Source organism: Gymnodraco acuticeps, unplaced genomic scaffold (genome assembly GCF_902827175.1).
Source record: "Gymnodraco acuticeps unplaced genomic scaffold, fGymAcu1.1, whole genome shotgun sequence".
Lineage (NCBI taxonomy): Eukaryota > Metazoa > Chordata > Actinopteri > Perciformes > Bathydraconidae > Gymnodraco > Gymnodraco acuticeps.
In genome coordinates, this window is record NW_022989799.1 from 5,350,837 (window position 1) to 5,376,646 (window position 25,810).

At 41.5% G+C, this 25,810-nt stretch overlaps 1 protein-coding gene across 3 annotated transcripts in view; it reads left to right on the forward strand.

Annotated features, from left to right (window-relative positions):
- LOC117551287 (stromal membrane-associated protein 1-like) overlaps positions 1-25,810 on the forward strand; it is a 165,328-nt gene that overhangs the window by 121,915 nt on the left and 17,603 nt on the right. For all 3 annotated transcript variants that reach the window (XM_034224111.1, XM_034224101.1, XM_034224120.1), the window contains one exon: positions 1,114-1,226. In XM_034224111.1, the coding sequence (XP_034080002.1) occupies positions 1,114-1,226 (113 nt within the window). The remainder of the gene's footprint in view (positions 1-1,113; positions 1,227-25,810) is intronic.

Genomic DNA, 25,810 nt, shown 5'->3' on the forward strand with positions numbered 1-25,810 from the left:
CCATGTCAGTGGGTCGCCATGCGCAGCAGGTCCCTGGAACTGGCACACCTACATGGAAAGTAGACATTAGTTATTCAGTCAGACAACTCACATGTTTCTTAATATGTTTATTAGAAGCAGCATACAGTTTGAGTTTGGCGTCTAAGCTCGGGCCTCATCACTCCACAGAATTACAAAGAACATTGAGTGATGACTAGATAACTATCCCCCGAGCCTACAGGTGGAAGCTGGGGTGGTGGTGGTGGGGCAGGCGAGCAGCAGCAACATGAAACACAGCAGCAGGAACATAAACATAGCAATAGCAAGTGAACACAGCAGTGGCAGCAGCATAGCGAGGCAGAGGCAGAAAGACCTGGCAGCTTCAATAGAGCGGCATGTTTAGGAGAATGTGTTTGGTTGGTTGTAAGAGGGACGAGGTGCGTCACGTGTTAATGTATTATTGGGGCTCGAGTTGAGTTGCTCGCAGGCTTCGCTCCATTTATTATTAATTACACCTGGGCTCTCTGTGCTACAACTTTAATCTCAAAATGCCTGTTGTTTCACCTAATTGTGCCTTTTTAGAGTTGTAGAATATCAGACTCCCCAAGCTTACATTTAATTAAAGCACCCAAAAATAAACCAGCTCTGTGACACAGTATCAAATATATTTGTAATTAAACACCATTTTTTTTCAAGGGCAAATTAAAAGCTGAAATGAATTCATTTCCCGGGTAAAGCTCGGTAGTGAAGGAGTTCAATAATCATAATTGTCTTGAGGATGCTCCAATTAACAAGCATAGTAATTGAAAATTAAGAAATGCTTAATTCCATAGGCATGTAGAGGTCAGATTGTCAGTGACTTCACTTTTACTGGGTTTCTGTCTTTATTTATGTCCCATTAATATATCTAATTGTTCAGTACAAGTCATATTGTTTCGATTAAAACAAAGTCTGTTAATGTTGGATTCATGTTCTAAATGTGGTTGAATGTATTGTATAGTACCTCATCACCAGTTCTATTTTGTAGCTCTTCATAGGCTTTCAATAATATTGCATGATTCCTAAAAAGCCAGGTTTACAGTCGATGGTGAGCTTCTTGGGAACAGATTATTAATCTGTTTCTATCCCTGTCAGATCCTCCAGAGGGTGGTGGGAATGGCTCGGGTGGTGCTTCACCAATCAATAAGGACCTGGACATCTTTGGACCAATGGTGTCCAACCCTCTCCCCTCCAACAACACGCAGCAGGTAACAAACACCCACACACACAAAAACACACACACACACAGAGTGGCAGGCTCTTTCATCGTCTGCTTATCACCACAGGCAGACCACAGCACAGGGAGTCTGACTCCCCTGTTGCATACACACACACACACACACACACACACACACACACACACACACACACACACACACACACACACACACACACACACACACACACACACACACACACACACACACACACACACACACACACAAAGGCATATCCTTTCTACGTAGATATACACACTCTCTGGGGATCAGATCACTTTCATAGACCCTCATTTATAGAAATAATGTCACCAATTTCCCTCAAGACAGAAAGAGAGATGTATTGTGTATTTAATAGGGGAGTAACGGTTCACAGAAGTCACGGTTCGGTTCGTACCTCGGTTTGGGGGTCACGGTTCGGTACGGGTTCGGTACAACAAGAACAAGCAAAAAAGAGGTCCCAAATGCATAATTCCGGGTTTATTATTATTTTTGAACAGTAGTGCAAGTTTCAGTTTATAAATAAGGAACTCTAACATTTTGAATAATTAACTGTAAAAAACAAACCACAAACAGTACCACACACACTCAGATGCCCAGATTATCTATAATGGCTGATGTCAAACAAAAATGTTCAATAAACTGTAAAACTAAAAAGAATGTCTTGAAAATATTACATCATAAATAATAAGAAATTGTTTCTAGAGCGCATAGCCGTTGAAATATATATGCCAATAGCTTCCGTTATTTATTCGGCTTTCATGTCTATTGGCTTCTTAAAAACAGCGGGGATCAGCTGTTGAACTGCTGTTGTCTTTTGCCGGGCTCCGGTGATTGGCAAATCTGGGTGATGCCTTCTGATAGGATTTAGCATGTTTGGCGTGTGTTACCAGGGCCGCCCCTCCCTACAGGCCAATCACGCAGGCTGCATGGGGCCCCACCTTGCGCAGGGGGCCCCGCCCAGAGGGCCTCAGCTGCTGTGCGCAGTTCTCCGCTCAGTTCTCCGTCATTGCGGTGACAAGGGGAGCACGTCTGTAACCCGACACCGTTGCAATGAATCGACATCTGACCAATCACGGCTTTGATACGGCCACTACTGCAGGTGAAGAGATGTCGGTGAAAAGACAGTTTCAGTCCGGGGCAAGCAAGAGGGGAAAAGAATAATACATGAAGAAACTAGAGCATCACTCGAAGGTGGGTTATTGTTTGAGTTAAATGTACAACTTGCGAATGTTGTATAAGTCAAATTGCTAATTGCCATATTAAAACATCAGCTGCAATTCAGGACATGAAGAAGGCAGTCTCTGCAGAGCATATAGGCTAATGGAGATGCAGTTATTTCCAGCATTCTTTATTTACCATTCATTCAAGTATTGTATGCCTTTTATCTGCTAATGTACAGGAGGAAGAGTGATAAACTGTCTAGTTGGCTTATGTAACAGTTAAAGTTTACAGCCTAAAAAACATGGAGCATTTTTTCCCCTTTTATTCATTTTTATGTCAATTTGCACATTTCATGGTGATGCTCAGCCTCTCTCCTTAACTCCTAACAGTCATCATCATGGTGATGCTCAGCCTCTCCCCTTAACTCCTAACAGTCATCATCATGTCAACCACAACACAGAGAAATACTGATAGAAATGTGTGTGTAGTTGTTGATACATTGCTGACAGAGGGAACTACATTTGAATACAGATTTAAGAAATATCAGTTTTTGAGCATGTCATAAGCATGTTTTGTATTACAACTATATTATAATAAAATAATATAGTATTTATATTATTGAATTGATTATGATTATTATTATTCGTAGAAGTAGTTTATTTGCATTCATTATATTTTAATCTTTTTGAGGCTAGTATTTGGCAGGAAATGCAGACGTATTCACCTGTAAACGCATACTGAACATGCACATTTACCATTTACCTCACTGTATACAAAAGTAACTGTGTTGATAATAATAATAATAATAAACAGGAATGATATTTGCAAAGTAGCCTACTTTGTTTCCAAAACTTTTTTTTTCACTCCTGTCGGTTGGGGGGGGGCCTCATCTCACAATGTCGCTTGGGGCCCCAAATTGGCCAGGGGCGGCCCTGTGTGTTACCATTAGCATACCGCACCGCAGTCGAACAACGGCGACACACCGTCCTCGTCCGTTCCACCACTCGCACTCCATCGTTATTGTAGTCCACAGGGAACCCGAAATGTTCCCACACAGCTGATTTAAAAGAAGCAGGTGGGTTCTAGCTCCTGTGTGTTATCTGAAATCGCCATACTAACTTTTCTTCTTCTTGTATTTTGTTCATTTTGTTGTTGTGTTTCTTCTTGTTCTTCATTTGTTGTTTACAGAGGTCGTTACTAAAAAAAAGTAATATATTACATATTACATATTACTTTAAAAAAAAAAAAAGTAATATATTACACTACTTCGTTACTCTCTACATAAAGTAACTCGTTACTTTACTCGTTACTTTACTCGTTACTTTACTCGTTACTTTACTCGTTACTTTACTCGCAGGGCCGGCCCGCCCCCCCCTACAGGCAGATCACGCAGACTGCGGCGCAACCTACAGTGTAAGCGTGCCACAGTTTTGCCTCTGCGAGACTCCACTTGCACCCGCAATTACTATTGCATTAAGGAAGACATAACAAGACACTAATTAATGAAACCAGTTCAAGACGCATTATTCTTATCATTCTTTATGAGCGCAGTAACGGTAAGGTATCTAATTACTTATTTATTTAGTATTCCATAACTTAGTAACAGAGATGGTCAAACTAAAGTGGTAGAGACATGGCAGAATTCCTACAATGAAGCGGGGCATTGAACTGTTCACCCGTGAGAGGGCGATCAACAAAAGAGAGCGAGCGGCCCGTTGAGGGAGTTTACAGATGAAAAGACTCATCCATGTTTATGCAGCACTGCACGTGGAGATGTGGTCTCGCAAATCGCGCAGATTACATAGGCCTACATGTATATAAACCTGCGGCGGAAACCCCTCTTGTCTGTCAGTGAGTGTGATTATTTTATAAAAGTAACGAAGTAACGCGTGTCGGGGCAATGTTAGTAACTGTAGTGTGATTACTGAATTATAAAAGTAACGCGTTACACTACTCCGTTACCGACAAAAGTAATATTATTACAGTAACGCGTTACTTTGTAACGCGTTACACCCAACTCTGGTTGTTTAAGGGCGGTTGGCAAACAGCTTTTTGGCGCAATACCGCCCCCTGGATTATATAGTGTAATGGATACTGCCCTGAATGACAGACTTTTTTCCCACTGGTAAAAAAAAAGGCGTATTCGTCGTGTGACTGCATGTGCCGAACCGTGACGTCCGAACCGTGACGTCCGAACCGTGACGGTACGGGGCGAATACGTTAGGGGTGTAATACCGTTACACCCCTAGTATTTAATGTATTTAATGTATTTAACTAAATGTGTCTGATACTTCTTTAACGTAACCATTCCAATAAATATAACCCAAATGAATAAACTGGTTTGGGAAATGTTAGTATTTAGTGCCTCTACTGCAAGCGGCAAACTCTGGGGCAGAGCCAGGTGGCCAATAAGGAAGTGCCTCAAACTGCAGTTCATCTAGTGGCCAGTAGGAGCAGTCTGCAGAAGGGAGCAATTTCCATAGACTCCCATGTTAAAATGCCCAACTTTACAGCAGAAATAAACATGTTTACATAGTGGTTCAAAAAACCACATTCTCTGTATAGTTAGATCCCCCCTTCATGACTTTACCGGCCACACCATCCCCAAAGCACACAAACAGCTGTTCAGTGCGCCTAATGGAAGCCGTGCGCCCTACATAACATGCCAGCGCACGCACCGGGCAGAGGAGTTGCAATTTAGCCTCCCTGTCCCCAGTATGGGGTGGAAGACTAAAGCCGTCTAACTGTAAAGCCCTCGACCTGAACAAACTCCTTAGGTTCTTGGGAACAAAGGAGGGGTTCGTTCTGAGTGTCGCGCCGCTTCGGTCACCCAGAATCAAAAGGCAAATCGCGTGCACCGACAGAGCGGTCAGCTCGCACACTCTCTTGGCCGAAGTTAAGGCAAGCAGCAAAGCTGTTTTCCATGATAGGGCCTTCAGGGAGGAGAGCTCCAGAGGCTCAAATGGTTCTGTGACCAGAGCCTTGAGCACCAACGGCAGATCCCATTGCGGGGTGGAGACATGCACCACTGGGCGCTGTCTCCTGACCCCCTGCAAAAAACATAAGCGGTTGGCTAACGGTTGATATGGGACTGCTCTTCTTCCAATTGACCGCAAACCCCCAACTTGGTTAGGTGTAAGATCAATTGGGCTGTGTGGAACATCTGCCCATTCCCTGGACCTGGCCATGACTACGAGGTCATTGAGATCAAATAAAACCCTCATGCCATGGCCACGAAGCGGCTGAAGCGCTGTGGCCACACATTTGCTGAACGTGCGTGGGGACAGGGAGTAGGCGAACGGTAGTCTGTTGTACTCGTAGGCTATCCCCTGGAAGGCAAACCGCAAATACTTCCTGTGTGTTGTGGCCCTCTCCTCCGCCAAACCTTCCATGAAAGGAAGATTGGCTTATGGGGAACCGACATTGATTTTCTGCGGAGGTCCTTGAACGCACCGTGGCCACCCTCACGCCTTCGTATTAACGCTGTGTTTCACATTAACGGTGAAATGCATTAATCGGAGCTATTATACCAGGCGAGGTGTGTTTTCTGACAACAACACACCGGCTATAGCGTCTCTGAACCCGCACAGTGCTTTGACAGCACTTTGACAGCACTTAATGTGGTTTATTCCACTCACGTGCGCGCGCCCACCTGCTGCTTCCTTTACTGGAGTTACAGCGGGGCGGCGAGTGTGGGACAGTGTTCTGTCCTCTGAGGATGAGCAAGAAGCAGCATACGACCAAGCTGCGACTTCTCCTCATCCACGTGACCAAGGAAAACGATCCAAAGAGCCCTTCCGTAGACACGGGGACTCCCAGGAGATCATCACGGCCTTTTTTTGGAAAGTGCCACGCGGCGTGATCCCACTGTGGCCAGGGACATCACACGGCAAGCAGTGGCGGCCACACCGTGGACTAGGATATTAATTTGGCCGATGCTGCGGCCATATAATCGCTCTGATCCGGTGAGGTGGGGTCAGATATCTGGCAGATATCTGGCAACGGGGGCAAAATGAAGGCTGGCTGCGCCGGGCGGACCGGGCCGCAGAACCCCTGGCGGAGGCGGCTCACCGGTTTCGGTGGCAGTGGTGGGGGGAGCGGTAGCCCTACACGCTCAGCCGCCATGGTCATCACCAGGGGGAAGTCCTGGCGGACAGACCTGGGTGGTGGACTTCCAAGGACGCCGGACCCGGAAGTGCCCACCAACGAGAAGTCCTCGTCATCCTCCTCCCCGGCAAATAGAGCCATCCGCCCCGCTGGTACGGCGAACGTGAATGGCACCGCCTCGGCCATATCCTGGTCCCCGAAACACTCGAAGCAGAGGTGGTGGGGATCGGCGCCCACTATTAAGCCAGGGCACGAAGGACAGGCCCGAGTCTCTAGAAATGGCGACTCCATGAAGGTATGATAACTTCTTTCTTCTTCTTTCAAACGTTTTACTTTTCTCTGTCAGGTGTTGTCCTGCTCGCTGAAGAGAAAAGGATGACAGTCAGGAGGCGTAGCCACCTTATATACTGTGTGCCTGCGTGCGCATTCAGGTAGGCTCACCCTGATTGGCCAGCTACGTTTATACAACTTCAGTGTGTGAACGCTTGCGTATCATTGAGGAGAGTAGTACCCATAGAGTTTAGTAGAGGGCGGAGCCTGTGTAAGATAGAACTGTCCCTGAGTCTGGTGGTTTTACTCCTGATGCTACCGCAAATGACAGTTTTTGACTTGTGAATAATTTTTGTTGCAATTACCACATCAGATTTCTTGTGCCAGTATATCTGACTTAATAATGGGGCATTGCCTGAAAAAGCGAACAAATATGAATGCCTTACAATAATAGCCCAATTGTATACATATAGTGCTATATTGTGTATTCACATTACTGTAAACCCTTATGCTGCAAACAAATCTTGAGTTGGGCTGTGAAAAAAACAATATAGCAATATATAGGTTTCTGCACTATATATTGTGATATGAAAACAAAATGTATTCTGTTACAATTGTTAGTTACATGTAAAACATTTTTATCAGTAACCCATCCAAATATATAAAAGTAAGGTAACCTGATTGCTTCTGTTACATTTGGATTACCTCAATATCAGATGCAATGCCAATACATAAAAGAAAGAAAAAAATAACAATAAGATGTTTTTTACTTAAGTGTATTACATACAGTAAGACGATGTAATGTAACCTCTGATCCTTTTACAACAAACACTATATCCTCTTTTTAGGTTTTTAGTAACATGTTATTCCTGCTAGTAATCCCCCAGTTTTCAAGAAACGCAACAAGAAACATCTTCTTTCTTTTTTTAACCTATTTTTTTGGTATCCTGATTACGTAATCCTGTTACATGTAATCCTTTACTCCCCAAACCTGGACACATCTAGTGTTTTATACCAAATAACTTCAATAACTCTATTTGGAAGTATTCATTTCAATTATTGGAGTGAGTTTTTAAGAGTGTGCATCAGCATTAAAAAGTGAAAATAATATTAATTTTAAAACGGAACAAAGTGTTACATTCTTTCTAGTAATTTGATGTTTCAGATGTATCATTCCTAAAAGGTTTGTACGTAACATTGTATCTAATTGTTGTTATTCTGTTATATTGCTACACCATGGCTTTTCCATCCTTCAAGTAATGCTTTTTTTTCGGACGTGTAATTAGCTAAAGTTTTGTTGTTTATTGATATCAGACAATGATACTACAGATTATTCAATTATTAATTCAATATTTCGTTTTGTTATTGCATTCATTTGTAGAGTAGTGTATCATGTCTGTATCATCTTTTGTTTCATTTGTATTTTCTTTGGTTTTTCCACGCTCGAAAAAAATAAATAAACTAAACTTTTTCTCTTCCTTCACCTCAGAACATGTATTTTTCTGCACTCTATAATTCTCTCTACTCTACTTTGTCCTTCAATTTTTCCCCCACCTTTACTGTCACTCACCATTTTCTCCCTCAAGTATATATTTTCCTTGAATCTGCACAAAGTGTCCTGTTCTCCTCCTCTTCACCCTTCATATGTCCTCCTCCTCCTCCTCCTCCTCCTCCTCCTCCTCCTCAACTTGTTCCCACCAATGTCCTTTACTCTCCCTCTCACCTTGAGCCTCGTTAATCAAAGTTAGTTGTGTACAGATATGTGGCTCAATAAATACTGTATAAGCATTTCTAAGAGACATTTATTCATTTGGATTTATGTTGAAATGTGCAATAATTGACATGCAGGCAGGATTAGTTCAGAATTTCTTCAAATACCAAGTATAGGTTACATTTGATCTACCTATACAAAGACATTTATAAAAAAAATCCTTCTCTTGCTATTTGTATCTGTATGGCAATAGATCAGATATGTAAAAAGCAAACAGTAGAAATTGTGATTTTGGTTACCTTGGTTGCTGATTGGCTAATGGGTACACAAGAAAAAAAAAATACTTATGACATCATAAAGTGGCCAAAATCTGATCAGCTCATTTTCAGACTGGTTTTTATATAAATGGATCAGGACAAAAACAGAGATAATCTTTTTTCCTGAAACTTTCAGAATCTCTTTAAAAAAAAAAGGCACACATGTTTATGTATAAAAGACATGAGAAAATGGATTTTGCACAATAGGTCCCCTTTAAAACATTAAAAGACATTAAGATATTAACAAATGACTTATGTACTGTACATACACTGAACACAGTTTGCACATAAATAGAAAACAGACACACACAACGACGTGTAAGCATTTCTTAGAGTAATTGACTAACTTTAAATGAATGGTAATGTTCATTAATTCAAATGCAGCCAGTATCTTTCAGAATGTATTTAACACTTGTAAAAAAAAACAAGGCCATGCAAATGATTAAGTATTACAGACTTCAACCACTGTCTGTCTTGGAAATAAATATTTGAATGTGAAATAGATTATTTGTTTCCACCACAGCCCTTTATACAGTGAAGGAGGTTCACTGCAGCTTTCAATGCCAGGACTTTTTCCTTCTTCGTGTGTTTACAAACCAAGGTCAAAAGACGTTTCTCACATGTTCTAAACTCAACAGAAAGTTGTTTTTTTCTCAGCCATGTCAAGTGAATCATAAGGACTTGAACTGACATTTCCAGCATCATCTCAAAGAGAAGCATTTTCCATGGATGTTTCTGCTTCATAGAGGGAAGAAAAACAGTGGTTAAGATGATTTTTCAGCCTGGTCTCCTAAGATCACTCATACAATAAGACTGCCTCGTTGGACGTTCAACCAGAGCAGGGATACTGCTTTACAGCTGTGATTAGCTTGCTGCGCAGAAAAAGGGTTGCTGACAGCCTGCTGGTTCGTGCTGCTGTTAAACAGCATCAGAGAGCACTAGCCTATTGACGAACACATCAATTACAAAACATATGATTACAACCTTGCAGGAGAACTCCTCCGCCCTTGTTCTCTGTCTCTCTATAAAGACATGTAAGGAGTATGCATTAAACACTTGATCTGAATTGGAGGTCAGGGAGGGTGGAAGAAAAAGGCGAGGGATGAGATAATTACACGTTAGGGGAGAAAATAGTTTCTGGGCAACAGTTGGATGGAGACAGGGAGGAGTGGGTGGAGAGCAGGTTAAGAGAGGGAAATGGGAAGGTGAAGGTTAAGGACAGGGACACACTAGAAATGGAGCATGAAGTCCCACCAGCCAGAGAGAGTGAGTGCGATGGTACAGACACACCTGAAGCACTGCCTGGAATCTCCAATCCTATTTCTATTTTTTTACCTGTTCCGAAGAATCAATAAGAGACCCAGGGCCAGATTTACTCTGCAGTTGATGTGGCGTTTATGTCTGCAAGCTGTGTCTCTCTTTGCACAGCATTAGCATTTAAAGGAACAACTGGCAAATAAAAGGAGACTTGATAGCAACAGTAGACTATGTCTCACTGGATTTACGAAGATTTCCTTTAAAAGTTTTGTGGGAAAAATGCTCCTCCCAGCCTCTGAAAAAGATCAGGTGGGATCAACATAAGCAACAAGATTGTGGTGATGAAAAAAAGACATGCACTAGTAATTTGGCTATTTGTATTATTGTTATAACATTTCATCTGCTTACTGTAACACAGACAAATATTGGACAGGGAGATCTGCTTTGTGTTCATCACTCACTTGCTTCAGGCTACAATTACATATTTATATCTGTGGCTATTTCATTTGAGTGTGCACTTGGCTTCATGGACCTCCTTTTAAACATCCATATCAACACCATATCCACCTCCACCTGCTTTGATATCCTTCATATTGCTCTCTCATAGATTCAAATATACAAGTAGCCTACAAAAGTATTAAGCGCTTTGATAATGCTACGTCCTTGCTACATGAGTGGTCTGATTAATTATTGCATTATTCTATTTCAAATCAAAAACACTTTGTCGGTATTTGACTTTCTGAGGCTCTTGCCAAGATTCTGCATGGATGGTTCCACAAAGTGGATGGTGTAATTTAGTCTACACTTTGATTTATTCACACACACTTAAAAGATTAATTGAAAACACATGAGATATTTTCAATTTTTTTTAACATTAGTAAGAGGTTGATATAATACCGAAATGGGCTATAGTCCTGTTCAATCAATCAATCAATCAATCAATGTTTATTTATATAGCCCAATATCACAAATGTTACATTTGTCTGAGTGGACTTTACAGTTTGTACAAAATATCAGTATGACAATACGACACCCTCTGTCCTTAGACCCTCACATCGTACAAGGAAAAACTTCCGAAGAAAACCCACAGTTTAAAGGGAAAAATGGGAGAAACCTCAGGGAGAGCAACAGAGGAGGGATCCCTCTCCCAGGACGGACAGACGTGCAATAGATGCCGTGTGTAAATTGAAAAGATAATACATTTGCAACATAGGTAGTCCAAATGTTTGGAAATGCATGTGTGTATAATAGGAAGATGAATCCACGAGGATATCCATCCAGGACCTATGATCCAGGACCACAGCCACGACTCAAGATCCAGGGCTCGCGATCCAGGACAGAGGAGCGCAGGATCATCCATGACTCTGGATCCCGGCGTATATAGACACCAAAAAGAAAGACATTTGGGGAAGCTGGGTTAATCGGAACATGAGAGTACACAGGTATAGACAGAGAGAAGGAAGAAGTAAGATGTCCCCCGACAAACTAAGCCTAAATCAGCAAAACTAGGGGCTGAATCTAATCAGCCCTAACTATAAGCTTTATCAAAAAGGAAGGTCTTAAGCGCACTCTTAAAAACGGATAGGGTGTCTGCCGCCCGAACACAAACTGGAAGCTGATTCCACAAATGTGGAGCTTGATAAGAAAAGGCTCTGGCTCCCATTGTACTTTTAGAGACTCTAGGAACAACCAACAACCCTGCATTCTTGGAACGCAATGCCCTAGTAGGACAGTAGGGTACAATGAGTTATTTAAGGTAAGATGGCGCCTGCCCATTAAGGGCTTTGTAGGCGAGAAGAAGAATTTTAAATTCTATCCTGTGTTCTATAGGGAGCCAGTGTAAGGCAGCCAGAACAGGAGTAATGTGGTCCCTTTTCCTAACTCTGGTTAGTACACGAGCTGCAGCATTTTGAATCAGCTGAAGCGACTTGACTGACTTCTTGGTACACCCTGATAATAAAGAGTTACAATAATCCAGCCTTGAAGTAACAAATGCATGGACTAGTTTCTCTGCATCGTTTTGAGGCAAGATATGCCTGATTTTTGCAATGTTACGTAGATGGAAGTAGGCGGTCCTTGAAATTGATTTTATGTGGGCGTTAAAGGATAAATCCTGATCAAATATAACACAAAGATTCCTTACAGTCTCACTGGAGGCCAAATTAATGCCATCCATAGTTAGTATATCCTTAGATAATTTGTTTCGTAGATTCTTCGGGCCAAGTACAATAACTTCAGTTTTGGTCGTGTTTAACATCAAAAAGTGTAAGGTCATCCACGTTTTTAAGTCCTTAAGGCAGTCTTAAATTTTATTTAGATGATTAATTTCATCAGGCTTGATTGATAAATATAGTTGAGTATCATCCGCATAACAATGAAAATGTACAGAATGATTCCTTATAATATTGCCTAACGGAAGCATATATAATGTGAACAAAATAGGTCCGAGCACTGAGCCCTGTGGCACTCCATGGCTAACTTTGGTTTGCGTGGAAGATTCATCATTGACACGTACAAACTGAGAGCGTTCAGATAGATAGGACCTAAACCAGCCTAAAGCAGTTCCCTGTATGCCAACTAAGTGCTCTAGTCTTTGCAATAAGATATCATGGTCGATAGTATCAAATGCAGCACTGAGATCGAGCAAAACAAGAATAGAGACACGTCCCTTGTCAGAGGCTATTATAATGTCATTTGTGACTTTAACCAGAGCTGTCTCTGTGCTATGATGTGTTCTAAAGCCAGACTGAAAATCTTCAAATAAATCATTGTTTTTTAAGTAATTACACAACTGTTTTGCGACCGCTTTCTCAAGAATTTTTGAGAGGAACGGAAGATTGGAAATAGGTCGATAATTGGCTAAAACTTCTGGATCGAGGTTGTGCTTTTTAAGAAGCGGTTTTATCACTGCTACTTTGAATGATTGTGGAACATAGCCTGATAATAAAGACATATTCATAATATTTAATAAAGAAGTGCTAATTCATGGATAAACTTCCTTCAACAGCTTAGTTGGAATTGGGTCTAACATACACGTTGATGGTTTAGAAGAGAGAATCATTGAATTTAATTGTTCAAGGTTTATGGCTGAAAAGCATTCTAGTTTACTATCTAGTGTAATATTAGAACTTACGTTTCCGGGAGCTGTTGATAACACTATACTGGTCAAAGGCAAGAGGTCATTAATTTTGTTTCTAAGAGCAACAATTTTATCGTTAAAAAAGCACATAAAATCATTACTACTGAGTGCTATGGGAATAGAAGGCTCAATCGAGCTGTGGCTTTCTGTCAGCCTGGCTACAGTGCTGAAAAGAAATCTTGCATTATTCTTATTCTCATCTATTAATGAAGAATAGTAGGCTGCTCTCGCTTTACGCAGTGCTTTCTTATATTCATTGAGAGTAATATGCCAAATTAAACGAGATTCTTCAAGTTTAGTGGAACGCCATATCCTGTCAAGTTGTCTCGACTTTTGCTTTATTTTGCGGGTTTCAGCATTATGCCATGGAGCTAATCTATGTTGTTTTATTTTCTTCTTTTCAAAGGAGCAACAGAGTCTAATTTTATTCGCAGCGCATTCTGTAGCACTATCAACAACATGATCAATTTGGGGTGGTGTACATTTTGTTTAAGTTTCCTCCCTTACATGCAGACATTGCTATCGAGTTAAGTATTGGTGGAATCTCTTCCTTAAATTTGGCTATAGCACTAACAGATAGGTTTCTGCTGCAGGAGCTTTTGACTAATGCTTTGTAGTCTCGTAACAGTACTTCAAAAGTTACTAAGAAATGGTCGGATAAAGCAGGATTATGCGGTTCGACTAATAGTGATCAATTTCAATACCATAAGTCAGAACAAGGTCGAGAGTGTGATTATAGCAGTGGGTTGGTTTATTTACACTCTGACAAAACCAACAGAATCTAATATAGAGTTAAATGCAACAGTAGGCTATTTTTATCATCGTCAACATGAATATTAAAGTCACCTACGATTAATTACTTTATCTGTTTTTAAGTACCAAAGTTGATAAAAACTCAGAGAATTCAGATAGGGAATTCTGAATAAGGACCTGGTGCACGGTTACACTGTAACAAATAAGATTGGCTGCAAAAGTTTTCCAGGTCGGATGCGTAAGGACTAAAAACGAGACTTTCAAAGGACGTATAATTTAATTTTGGTTTAGTATTGATAAGCAAACTTGAGTCAAAGATTGCTGCAACTCCACCTCCTCGGCCCGTGCCTCGGGCAATATGAGTATTGATATGGCTGGGTGGAGTGGCCTCATTTATGCTGACATATTCTTCATGTCTCAACCAAGTTTCCGTGAGACAGCATATATCAATATTATAATCTGATATTAAATCATTTACCAATATTTCTTTAGATTGCTAGAGATCTTATGTTTAAGAGACCACATTTAATATTTCCTGTTTTGTTGCACTGTAGTAGTTGTTACATTTACTTTTATTAGGTTATTATGTATGACAACCTTCTATTAGGTTTTTACCTTAACTTGTCCTTGCAGACACCCACACCGCTAATATTGAGTATTTATTGGATTCGGGATTCCTATGGATGACTGCCTAGGAGAGAGCGCAGAGAAGCGTGTAAGACTTGCGACTCCGCCTTCTGGTCTCAACTCCAGTTTGTCATGGATTAAGTCCACAAAGCCCTGAAATGTTTGCCGAAATGAGATTTGCACCTTCCAAAGTAGGATGAATGCCGTCTCTCTTAATCAGACCAGGTTTTCCCCAGAAGGCTGTCCAATTATTTTACGAAGCCCACATTGTTTGCTGGGCACCACCAATACAACCAGCGCTGAAATGATGACATGCGGCTATACATGTCATCATTGATCAGATTGGGGATGGGACCAGAGAAGATTACGGTGTCCGACATTGTTTTAGCATAACTACACACCGACTCCACATTAAGTTTTGGTGCATTCTGATCGGCGTATACGAACATCATTACCACCGACGTGAATAACAATCCTACTGTATTTACGTTTATTTTTAGCCAGCAGTTTAAGATGCGCCTCAACGTCGCCCGCTCTGGCCCCCGGAATGCATGTGACTGTGGAGGCTTCGGTCTCTAATTTCACGTGTCTCATAATAGAGCTACCAATAACCAGAGTTGGCTTCTCAGCGGGTGTCTCGCTGAGTGGGGAATATCTGTTAGATACGTGAACGGGTTGGTGGGACCTTGCGGGTTTCGCGTTATGCCCCTTCTGAACAGTCACCCAGTCTCCCTGCTGCTCGGGAGTTGCCGGGGGACGGCTAATAGGAGCTAACCTTTTGCCGGTCCGCACCGGCTAACATGGGCTTACTGTAGCTGAGTTACTTTCTAAGATGCGGAGCCGGGCTTCTATGGCTATGATTCCCGCCTCCAACCTAACAACTATACTACATTTAACACATGTACCGGTACCAGTAAGGAGGTAGGGAAGTAACCAAACATGAGACAGTTAGAGCAGGAAATAGCACCCGAGGGTGGGGAAAGAGCCATGGCTAGCTATCAAGCTAAAGTAGCTACCGTTAGCAAACCCGAAAAGAGTGTAGGCAACTGTGGAGTTACAGTCGCTAAGAGAAGGAGAGTTGTGAGTGCTTAAGCTATAGTAACGTGTGATTACAACGTCAGGCAGTTGCCGTGATCAAGAGTTTTAAAACGATCGATTAAGTTAAGATAATAAGCTATCAGCAACAGAACAGGCACACGGGATACCCGGAGATGACAACAACCGCAAGTTACAACATGCTTACCGCAATAGTGGTCCGTGTAGAAACTGACAGACCTGCGACTGTTGACTTTTGCCTTTTGTTTGTTATCCTCACAGCCATTTCTCTTCCCATTTGCTCAATCGCTTAAACTGAACAACCAATCAGTGTGGATAATCTTCCCGACACACTCGGCTCAACATGCTTAGGCGGTTGCGGGGGATGTTGGAAGCGGCGGAAAGTTCTGAAGAGGCCGCCAACACATGGCCAATAGATGCTCATCGACATGTCCAACTTGACCGATGTCCGTTACTCGACTTGGAGAATAAGGAACTTCTTTTATAGTCATGCTATAGTGACTAATTCTTCTTATATCACATTAACTATAACTGTTTCAGTTATATGCTCAAACTTCACAATTCAGTAGATTTGGTCTTTTAAAATATAGCACTCTGTATAAATCTGTACGATCCTCTTGCCATAAATGTCCCTATTACTGGGGCTTTTATCACAGTGTTTTTAATGATGTTACAGCTGCATTAATGAAGCAGACGGTGACCAGATTGTTCACCTGAGTTCTGGAAAACAACCCCAGTGCCAAATTACAGCTAAAGGGAATGTTCCTAAGTGAGCAGTGCAACATATGCTGGAGACATTTGTATCCAGAGCAAAACGAGTAGACATAATATCAGCACACCGTACGATCAAAGAGCACCCTACTCAAGTAGATTCTTTTAAAAAGACTGAATGAAGATCAGAAGAGAGTTTTACCAGAACACACAATATTAAAGCAGGTAGGTTTACCTGTTTGCAGGTTATAAAGTCAACCACATTTACAATCGTCATTCATTGGTTTTGGGAAGTTCTTAAGGTCAGCACTACAAGCTACAAACACAACAACCATTTAGATTTTTTCTGGCCATTCATCCATTTTGAAAATAAATATCCAGCAAGTTAATAACCACTGCTTATTACACGGCTTAATTGAATACTCGATTCTGGTTGGTCAATTCAGAACATGTGACACGTTAATACGGTAGTACAGACCGCTGTCAAGGACTACAGATGTAGCACCTCATTTCAGACTCCAGCTTACAGCTTCCTGCCTACGACCTGCCTAAGACCAGTATCGAGGAATGTTAAGCCCTCCCACTATTTTCCAAGAGGGCGTTGCCAGATTTTCAATTTCAGGTTTTAACCAGGAGATGGCACTTCATTCACAAATACAGAAAGACAAGTTTCATGGACTTGCAGTTGTGTTTTGAAGAGCATTTGAACACATCAATATTTTAGATCAACTAAAGTATATCTAATATTGTAATTCAATAATATATAGTCTTCATATATTAAAGGTGGGGTAGGTAAGTTTCAGAAACCGGCTCGAGTGCACTAAAATTTGAAAGTACACAGCCGAAAAGAATCCGCCCCTTCCTTCAGACTTCCTTACAGAGCACCTCCTCCAACACACATGAACGCGCACATGACGTCAGCAGACTGGTGAAAGTGGCCGCCTGTTGCTGGCGAGTCATTGAAGTACTGCTGCAATGCACGCCCAATGACGGCACGAGATACATTTGTGCGTGCACGAGATGGAAGGCTGACAGACAGGGTATTTTTACAGTATTACGGCTTCCACAGATGACATTTTTTTATGGATTTTTTGTCAAAGCACTTCAGATATTCATTGCTATCGGGATGTTAAGAGCATTCCATGAAATATAACAAAAAGTGTATCTCGAGCCGGTTTCTGAAACTTACCTACCCCACCTTTAACAAAGGATAATCATCAGGTTTCCTGTGTTTCTTTACTTTGGCCTTTCCTATGGCTTCCTTTCTTCTGGCTCCAAAAAAAAACCATGTGCCTACTAGTGCTCTGTTCACACCTCCACCTGTCTTTAATATATACACAATTACACCAGGTGCTCTAATCACCCAGTGCCCAACACTGCCTTCAAAATAAAAGCATAGAAACTACTTCAATAACAATAACTAAGAATACATTTACTATAAACAGCAAGAAAATAAACGTTTAAGTATTAAATAATATGCACGAGATGGAAGGCTGACAGACAAGGCGGCAATCCAATTGGTTGAACTTTTTACAGTATTACGGCTTCCACAGATGAAATTTTTGTATGGATTTTTTGTCAAAGCACTTAAGATATTCATTGCTATCTGGATGTTAAGAGCATTCCATGGAATATAACAAAAAGTGTATCTCGAGCCGGTTTCTCAAACTTACCTACCCCACCTTTAAATAATCATAATAATAATGTAAATGTTTACATGACACTTCTTTATTTGTTATGCTCATACTTTTACCTTTACAATCGTTTGCTTTAATATACAGTATATTTTTTGTATATTTTTGTGTATGCTTCCTCCTGCTCCCTTTCGGACACATACTGTATTATTTATTATTATTATTAATATGAAGATATTATTAAGATAAGATAAGATAAGATGTTACTTTATTGATTGAACATTTTAGTTTAGAATGTGCTGTCCCACGGTAATTCAGAAGGCTCACAGGTCACATTCCGACCATTATTTAAAACAATAGGTGCTTTCACACCGTCTACAGTTTGATTTGTATAGAGGGAGCTGTGTGGCTGAATGGCCAGCGATTAGGTGTGGCGCATTTATCATAGGTGATCAGAGCTAACTGCCTGCCGTCAGATTTCATTTAAAAAACAGGTCTGATTTTAAGACTATTTCTGCGCTCATAAAGAATGATAAGAATAAGAATAATGCGTATTGAACTGGTTTAATTAATTAGTGAGTTTATTTAACACTAGAACCGCCAATCTGGTCAATTTGTGTGATGTGTGTTGTGTGTGTGCAATGTAACTTTTTTTCAATAAAATATTAAAGTCTCCCAGTCCGTGACTTTTCCTGAAAGTGTGTTATGTAGCACCCTATGTTGTTAAAAATTGCATTCTAATAGCGGGATTTGACGGTGTTAGGTAGGCCTATACAAAAACCTCTGGCGGTTCTAGTGTTAAGGTAATTAGGTACAATAGAAGCCGTTTTTTTATCAGTAACGAATTTAGCAGTTGAACATAAAAGTCAACTAACTGAGGGTCACTTGCAATGACAGTGTTGTGTCTAACTGTAAGCTTGTCACTCAGAGAAACCTACAGTTAATTTAGCTGCTGGAGAAGAAAGATCAGGGGGGAGGGGGGAGAGAGCTGTGGTTGATGGGCCATTAGTTGTGTAAATACCTATGGTAAATGCACAGCTGAGAGCTGCCGTTTCATTCAGACTGTTTAAAAAACGGTAACAACGGACTATTTTTCTTAGCGGATGCATGTCAATTTAAATCAATACATTGTAGTGCCGAGAGATATGGAGTCAGAGGCGGTGCAAGGAAGGTGCAAGAATAGTGATTTATTCACAAGCTGCAAAGGACATGTTGTCGGGTCGCAGCCCGGGTCGACAAGAGAGAGAGCCAAGAGGGCACACACTATTTATAGGTAACCCATAACATGTCCGTGTGGGAACAATAACCGCAACTGTAGTTCCAAGTTTGAATGATGTCCCAGTGGTTAAATAGGTGGTCACCACAACATACAACTATTTTTTAAATCAATAAAAACATTTTCTAAATCCATAAAAGCATTTCAATTAATATTGGGAGTCATGTCGTTACTTTGTTGAGAATGTGGCCATGTAATAAGCGGGATAATTTGCAGCAACGTGTTCCTTATGGGGAAAATAACACCCTTCATGCAGCTCAAGATCCCTCCGCTACGCGTTGGGATCCTGATCTGCCGACGAGGCTCCATTAAAATATAAATATGTTTAGTGAATTACTGAGTTTAGGCACGTTAATAACGTTTTAATGAAGTTGAATACAGTATATTCATATGTGTCAGTGATTTCATGTCAATTCGGCGAACATAAACATAAATGATCGTGGTGAAGATGATGATTAAATTAGGATTAAAAATCGAGAGCCGGGCTGCATTTCTTCCCGTTCGTTTTTTTCGACTAAACAACATTATTTTGTTAAATAAAAACATGCTGATGTTTTGTAAATGGTTACATGTCTCTTATTTAGCACAGAGTATGATATCCGTGACATATGGATCTTAACAAAGTTCCGCTGTACATCCAGCGTACTGTAGCCTATCTGACTTTATTTCACATGAGCTCCAGTGTGAAACCCCACTGCACCCCCTGGTGGATTAATGATCCATTGCAGCTGGCTTCATAATAATTACATTTATTTATCATGGGGGAGGTCTCAAGTCAAGCTGGAGGTTTTCCCTTGAGCGAGGGCAGATCACGTACCAATCACGGCCCTCGCGTTTCAAACTGTCTGAAATTAAGCGCTACATCTGTATAATGACTGTTGCTAAGGAGGATCAAGAAAGAGAAAGTAAAAGACGGAGCGCTGGACGTCAGATAAATCACCAGAAGAAGGCAGACAGGAAGTAAACACTAACAGGAACACGGTATGGGCTACAGACAGGAAGTAAACACCAACAGGAACACGGTATGGGCTACAGACAGGAAGTAAACACTAACAGGAACACTGTGGGCTACAGACAGGAAGTAAACTCTAACAGGAACACGGTATGGGCTACAGACAGGAAGTAAACACTAACAGGAACACGGTGGGCTACAGACAGGAAGTAAATACTAACAGGAACACGGTATGGGCTACAGACAGGAAGTAAACACTAACAGGAACACGGAATGGGCTACATACAGGAAGTAAACACTAACAGGAACACGTATGGGCTACAGACAGGAAGTAAACACTAACAGGAATACGGTATGGGCTACAGACAGGAAGTAAACACTAACAAGAACACGCTGGGCTACAGACAGGAAGTAAACACTAACAGGAACACGGTATGGGCTACTGACAGGAAGTAAACACTAACAGGAACACGGTATGGGCTACAGACAGGAAGTAAACACTAATAAGAACACGGTGGGCTACAGACAGAAAGTAAACACTAACAGGAACACGGTATGGGCTACATACAGGAAATAAACACTAACAGGAACACGGTATGGGCTACAGACAGGAAGTAAACACTAACAGGAACACGGTATGGGCTACAGACAGGAAGTAAACACTAACAGGAACACGGTATGGGCTACAGACAGGAAGTAAACACTAACAAGAACACGGTGGGCTACAGACAAGCCCCCAGGAAGTGCGCCGGAGTCTGATGAGAATATTCGTGCTGGTCAAACGGCGGTACTACACTTCCTTTAGGTTGCTGGGCCCGGAAACACTTTTTCCCATTGACTTACATTGGGAAAGAGTGGTCTGTAACTTGTTGGATAATTTTTTTTTAACTAAATAAACTACCCAGTATGAACGTTTGTATAGCCCTTATTAAAAACATTCGGTCCTCAAGTTGTAAAAATGTGCTAATAACGTTATTCTGAGAGTTATTTCCCTCGGCATTATGAACGCGCATCTAACCCACGGGACCGCGCCGCCCGGCACGTTCATGTTCATGTTTCTCTTTACCCATGGATGCACAATAACAACGGACCATATCGCCTTACTGCCAGCCCACGGAGCTGTAATAATGGATATATTGCACATGTTTGCTGTAATTCATCATTTGTAAAATATTATACTACATGGGCTGTATGATGTCAATCTTGTACCGTAAATGTTGTATTAAATAAAGTTAATATTACCGACGTAGATTAACGTTCCTGTAGCTTCTTATTGCACTTGCAATTGTTTTAGTTACTTGTGGGCTACTTAACATGAATAATCACAGTTACTATCCTTTTACTCCATCACATTTCAAAAAGAAATAGGCTATTGTTATTTTAACTCCACCACAGTAATCCATCATCAGCTTTACTTTTTAGATAAAGTTTTAACTCACAATTGATCATAACAGGCTTCAACATATACATTTGTATATATTACCAAGTGGTTTCATGTACAACCCACTAGGGTTGCCAACCGTCCCGTATTAGCCGGGACGTCCCGTATTAGCCGGGACGTCCCGTATTTGAGCCAAAAGGGGCGTGTCCCGTACGGGACTTTGTTTGTCCCGGACTGCCGTGTAAAGGGAAAAATAAAAAATATGTTTCTGTTTGCGCGCAATGCAGTGTGTCTGGCTGCGTGTTTGTGTGCTGTATGGGAAGGGCACTAGGACCGCTCAGTTGACAGGGCAGGCACAATGCTCGCACGTGTGTGTGAGATTTTCTCCGGTGGGCCGCGGGCGCGGCATCATTGTTTGTGTGGCATGTCAGCCTGTTCAGTCGTGTGGGAAATTGAGCGCTGCCGGTGGAGGAGGTGATAATGAAAGAGGAGAAGAGAGAGAGGATGTGGTTCTGGGCCCTGGCCCTTCTAAAAAGAAAAGACTTGTGTCTTACAACAAACAGTGGAAGAAAAACAAAGTTGGGTAAAGCCTGTGAGTGGAGATCTGTCTCGGGTCTCTGCGTATGTGTGTGTGTGTGTGTGTGTGTGTGTGTGTGTGTGTGTGTGTGTGTGTGTGTGTGTGTGTGTGTGTGTGTGTGTGTGTGAGAGAGAGTCAGTCAGCTGATTGATGGGAAAATGCTGGGAAAATGGTTGGTTGAAGGATAACATTAAGTCTAATAATGATGTACTGTGCATGTTCACATCATGTATACTTTGCATTACTTAAAGGGATAGTGGAAATCCGTGAATTTTGGGTTTAACTTATGTATTTTCATTAAAAATAAGCATAATAAACAATTTTTTTTTATTTCATGCACCTAGTTTCATTTTATTTTCAATTTTACTGCGCCCTCTCAATGAAACGAAATACTTCGGGAATCGTCGGGAATCTTCGGGTGATGACGAGAGCATAGGAAGACGGGCACAAACAATGGCGGACATTCAATAGCATTTGCATGTGAATAGCCGACCTTTATTATGGTGAATAGATGTGTCAATACTTTATACCGAGTATATTGCCATAAATATGATGATTGATTATCAGTAAAAAATTCTACGTGACACAACGACATTGGATTAACCTTGAGATGCGTTTTTATTCCGTTGAACACAACTTTTGATCACAAATCAAAAAAGGTAAGACGTAATTATTGTAATATTTTTGGAACCGGATGTTGTTTACTTTCTCTTTTCTGGCTGATAGCTCCAGGAATTCGAGACATTACACCTGGGGAGTCTCAGCTTTAAATCGTATATCTTGTTTGTGCAGTTAAGATAGTAATAAGGGCATTTCTACCGTGTGTTGTGTGTAAAAAAGCGTTAGCATTAGTTAGCATTTTTTCGCTCAATGCTAATTCAAAGGCTTGGTATTACTCTTGTGTTTTTTTCTAGCTAACAATTGTTCTTATTGTCAGTTAGCGGAGTTTCTTACCTTTAAAAGGGTATGAAACATTAATAGTTTCATAAATGTTAAGAAGCCCTGAGACATGTGAGAGAAAAAAAACTGTGGGAGGGGTCCACTGGGGGGACCTTCGGGCTTAACTGGTTAACAATGATTCATATTTGTAAAGGCTACAGGTGATCTTAAAATGCGTGAGCTATGCTTAGGGACCTACCAGTCAAGATTATTTGTGCGTAGGGGTGCATCATCTGGCGCCTGGTCCTGGTCATCCTCGCCATTGCCCATGCCGTGAACCATCACCTCGGGCTCGGGCTCGAACAAATAAGGACGTAATGGTCCATCGTCTGGCTCAATATTGTCACCATCGTCGCTTACTGAACCGGATTCAGATTCAGTTCCTAAAACGACATTTTCGTAGGAAAGCCGAGAGGATGTTTCTGACTCGCTATCATCACTGGATACCTCGTACAATCCTTCTTCTTTGTCTGGTATATTTGCCCTTCCACGTTCATTCTGCATAAACGCCATGGTTTGTTATCGTATCGTCTTCCTAAGTTTTCGTCACTTCCGGTTTGGCTGAGTCGAACATTTCGTTTCTAAAAAACTTCGGGGAAGCTGCAATAAAGTGCTTCTAACATGCGTAAGGCAATTATTATATTTTTTTAATCAGGTGTGATTGTTTTGGTACGTAATTATGCTTGTATATAAGTTAAAACGAAAATATTTGAGGTTCCATTTCCACTATCCCTTTAATACCATTTTTCAAATATTTATTTTTTAACATTTTGGACAAAATAGCCAATTGTACATCGAGGTGCCCAGATGTCCCTAGTGCCCACCTATCCGATTTGAACATGCTGATGTACAATGTGATGTAGTAGCCTAATGCAGGTGTAAGATCATTGTGTTTGTATTGTGTTATAGGTATGCATAGTTTTCTATGCATTTTGAGGGTTTTGGGGGGTTTGACCCCTCGAACCCTAGGGGGCTGGCTCCCCCAAAAGAATTAAATAACATAACCCTAATCTGACCCTAACCCTAAAACCGAAATAAAGTAACAAAAAAAAAACTAAATCCGCCAGAAACCCGAAAATCTTTGCGCGCGCGCAGGGGACACATGCATGTGTCCCGTTTTCTCCATTTCTGGAAGTTGGCAACCCTACAACCCACACACGTATCATGCTAAATGAAGCTCTGTTGCTTGGATATCACTAGATCCTGATGTCAGCGTAATATAAAAGTAAATAACGATTGATGTGTAATTTAGCATAATTGACTAGCTAGCCGCTAGCTGCTAACTGCCGCCTCGTTAATATAAATCCAGTACCATGCTGTTATGAACGCGCGGTGCTGTTACGTGTACGCAAATTCACGTGCTTAATGTGAACGAGCCTTTTGGGCGGCGTGGTCAAAGTTGCACATGCTCTATGAGTGCACATACGGGTACTTCTCAGGCATGCCGGGTAATCTGTGACGTTTCGCTCTCTCAAAAGTTGGGCCATTTTGTCATCATGCGCTAATGAGCAACTCTCATAGGAATGAATGAGGCCCCGCCTCCCACGCTGTTTCCAGTTCTTATTATACATCCATGGCTACAGACAAGAAGTAAACACTAACAGGAACACGGTGGGCTACAGACAGGAAGTAAACACTAATGCCCCTTTCACACCAACGCGTTTTCAGCTCCGGCTCGAAGCTGGAGCCTGAAAAGTACCAGTTTTTCCTGTTCACACCGCAAAGGCGGCGCCTCTTAGCTCCGGAATCCGGTTCACTTCCAGCTCCAAAGAATTGTCGGTCTAGAGGCAAGAGCTTCGGAGCTAAGAGGCGGCGTCGCTTACGCCTCTCTTACGTCGAGGCTGGGGCAGGGGCAGATTCGTCGTTGATGCTGAAGACCACAAAGAAGTATTGCATTTCGCATGTGATGTTTGTAAAGTTCCAAGTAAAGTCGTCCCTTGTAAAGTCGTCCGATGCCTTCCATTTCGTTTCGTAAGAGGACAACCAAAGCGAACAGCGCTTCAATACAATCGGCCATTGTTGTTGTTGTTGTCGATGTGAGGGATTTCCGCGGTTTGAATTTTATGAAGCAGGCACGTAAACGGTGACGTCATGACGCAGCAGCAGCAGCTCTGGGCGGTGTGAACAGAGCGGGAGCAGAAAAGGGAAACCGGAGCTGAACCAGAAAAGCTCCCGCTTGGAGCTAGAAAGGGAAAAGCGCTGGTGTGAAAGCCGCATGACAGGAACACGGTTAGTGGATCAGAAACTTTGAACAGAGTTGGACAGTGCTGCCGTAAAGTTGTTCTTGTTGCAGTTCCAGCCATTGGTCCGCCATGGAACAGAGTTTTTTTTTCTTAGCTTTAGAAATACGATCATTTTTTAGTCAATAAAATAATATTAGTTAATATTAGGAGTTGAGTAAATAGTTTGTTTAGTATCTTTTAGAAAACCTGCCTGCTGCTGGACTTAAGGATTAAGCAGGATGAATGATAGAAGAGGAAACAAGATAAATGATTTTGAAAAAGAGCGTATGAAGAAAGGAGGAGTGAAGGGGGAAAGGAAGAGGAAATGCTGTTGATTGCTGAAGAAGGGATGAAGGCTGAGAGGTTTAGAGAAAGATAAATGCAGTTTGTTTAGAGCAGAACAAAAGCCTGGGAACTAGAAAAGCAGTGAGGTAATGAAATGAGCAGCAATTGATTTATTCCTTCTTTTCCTTTCTTCCCTT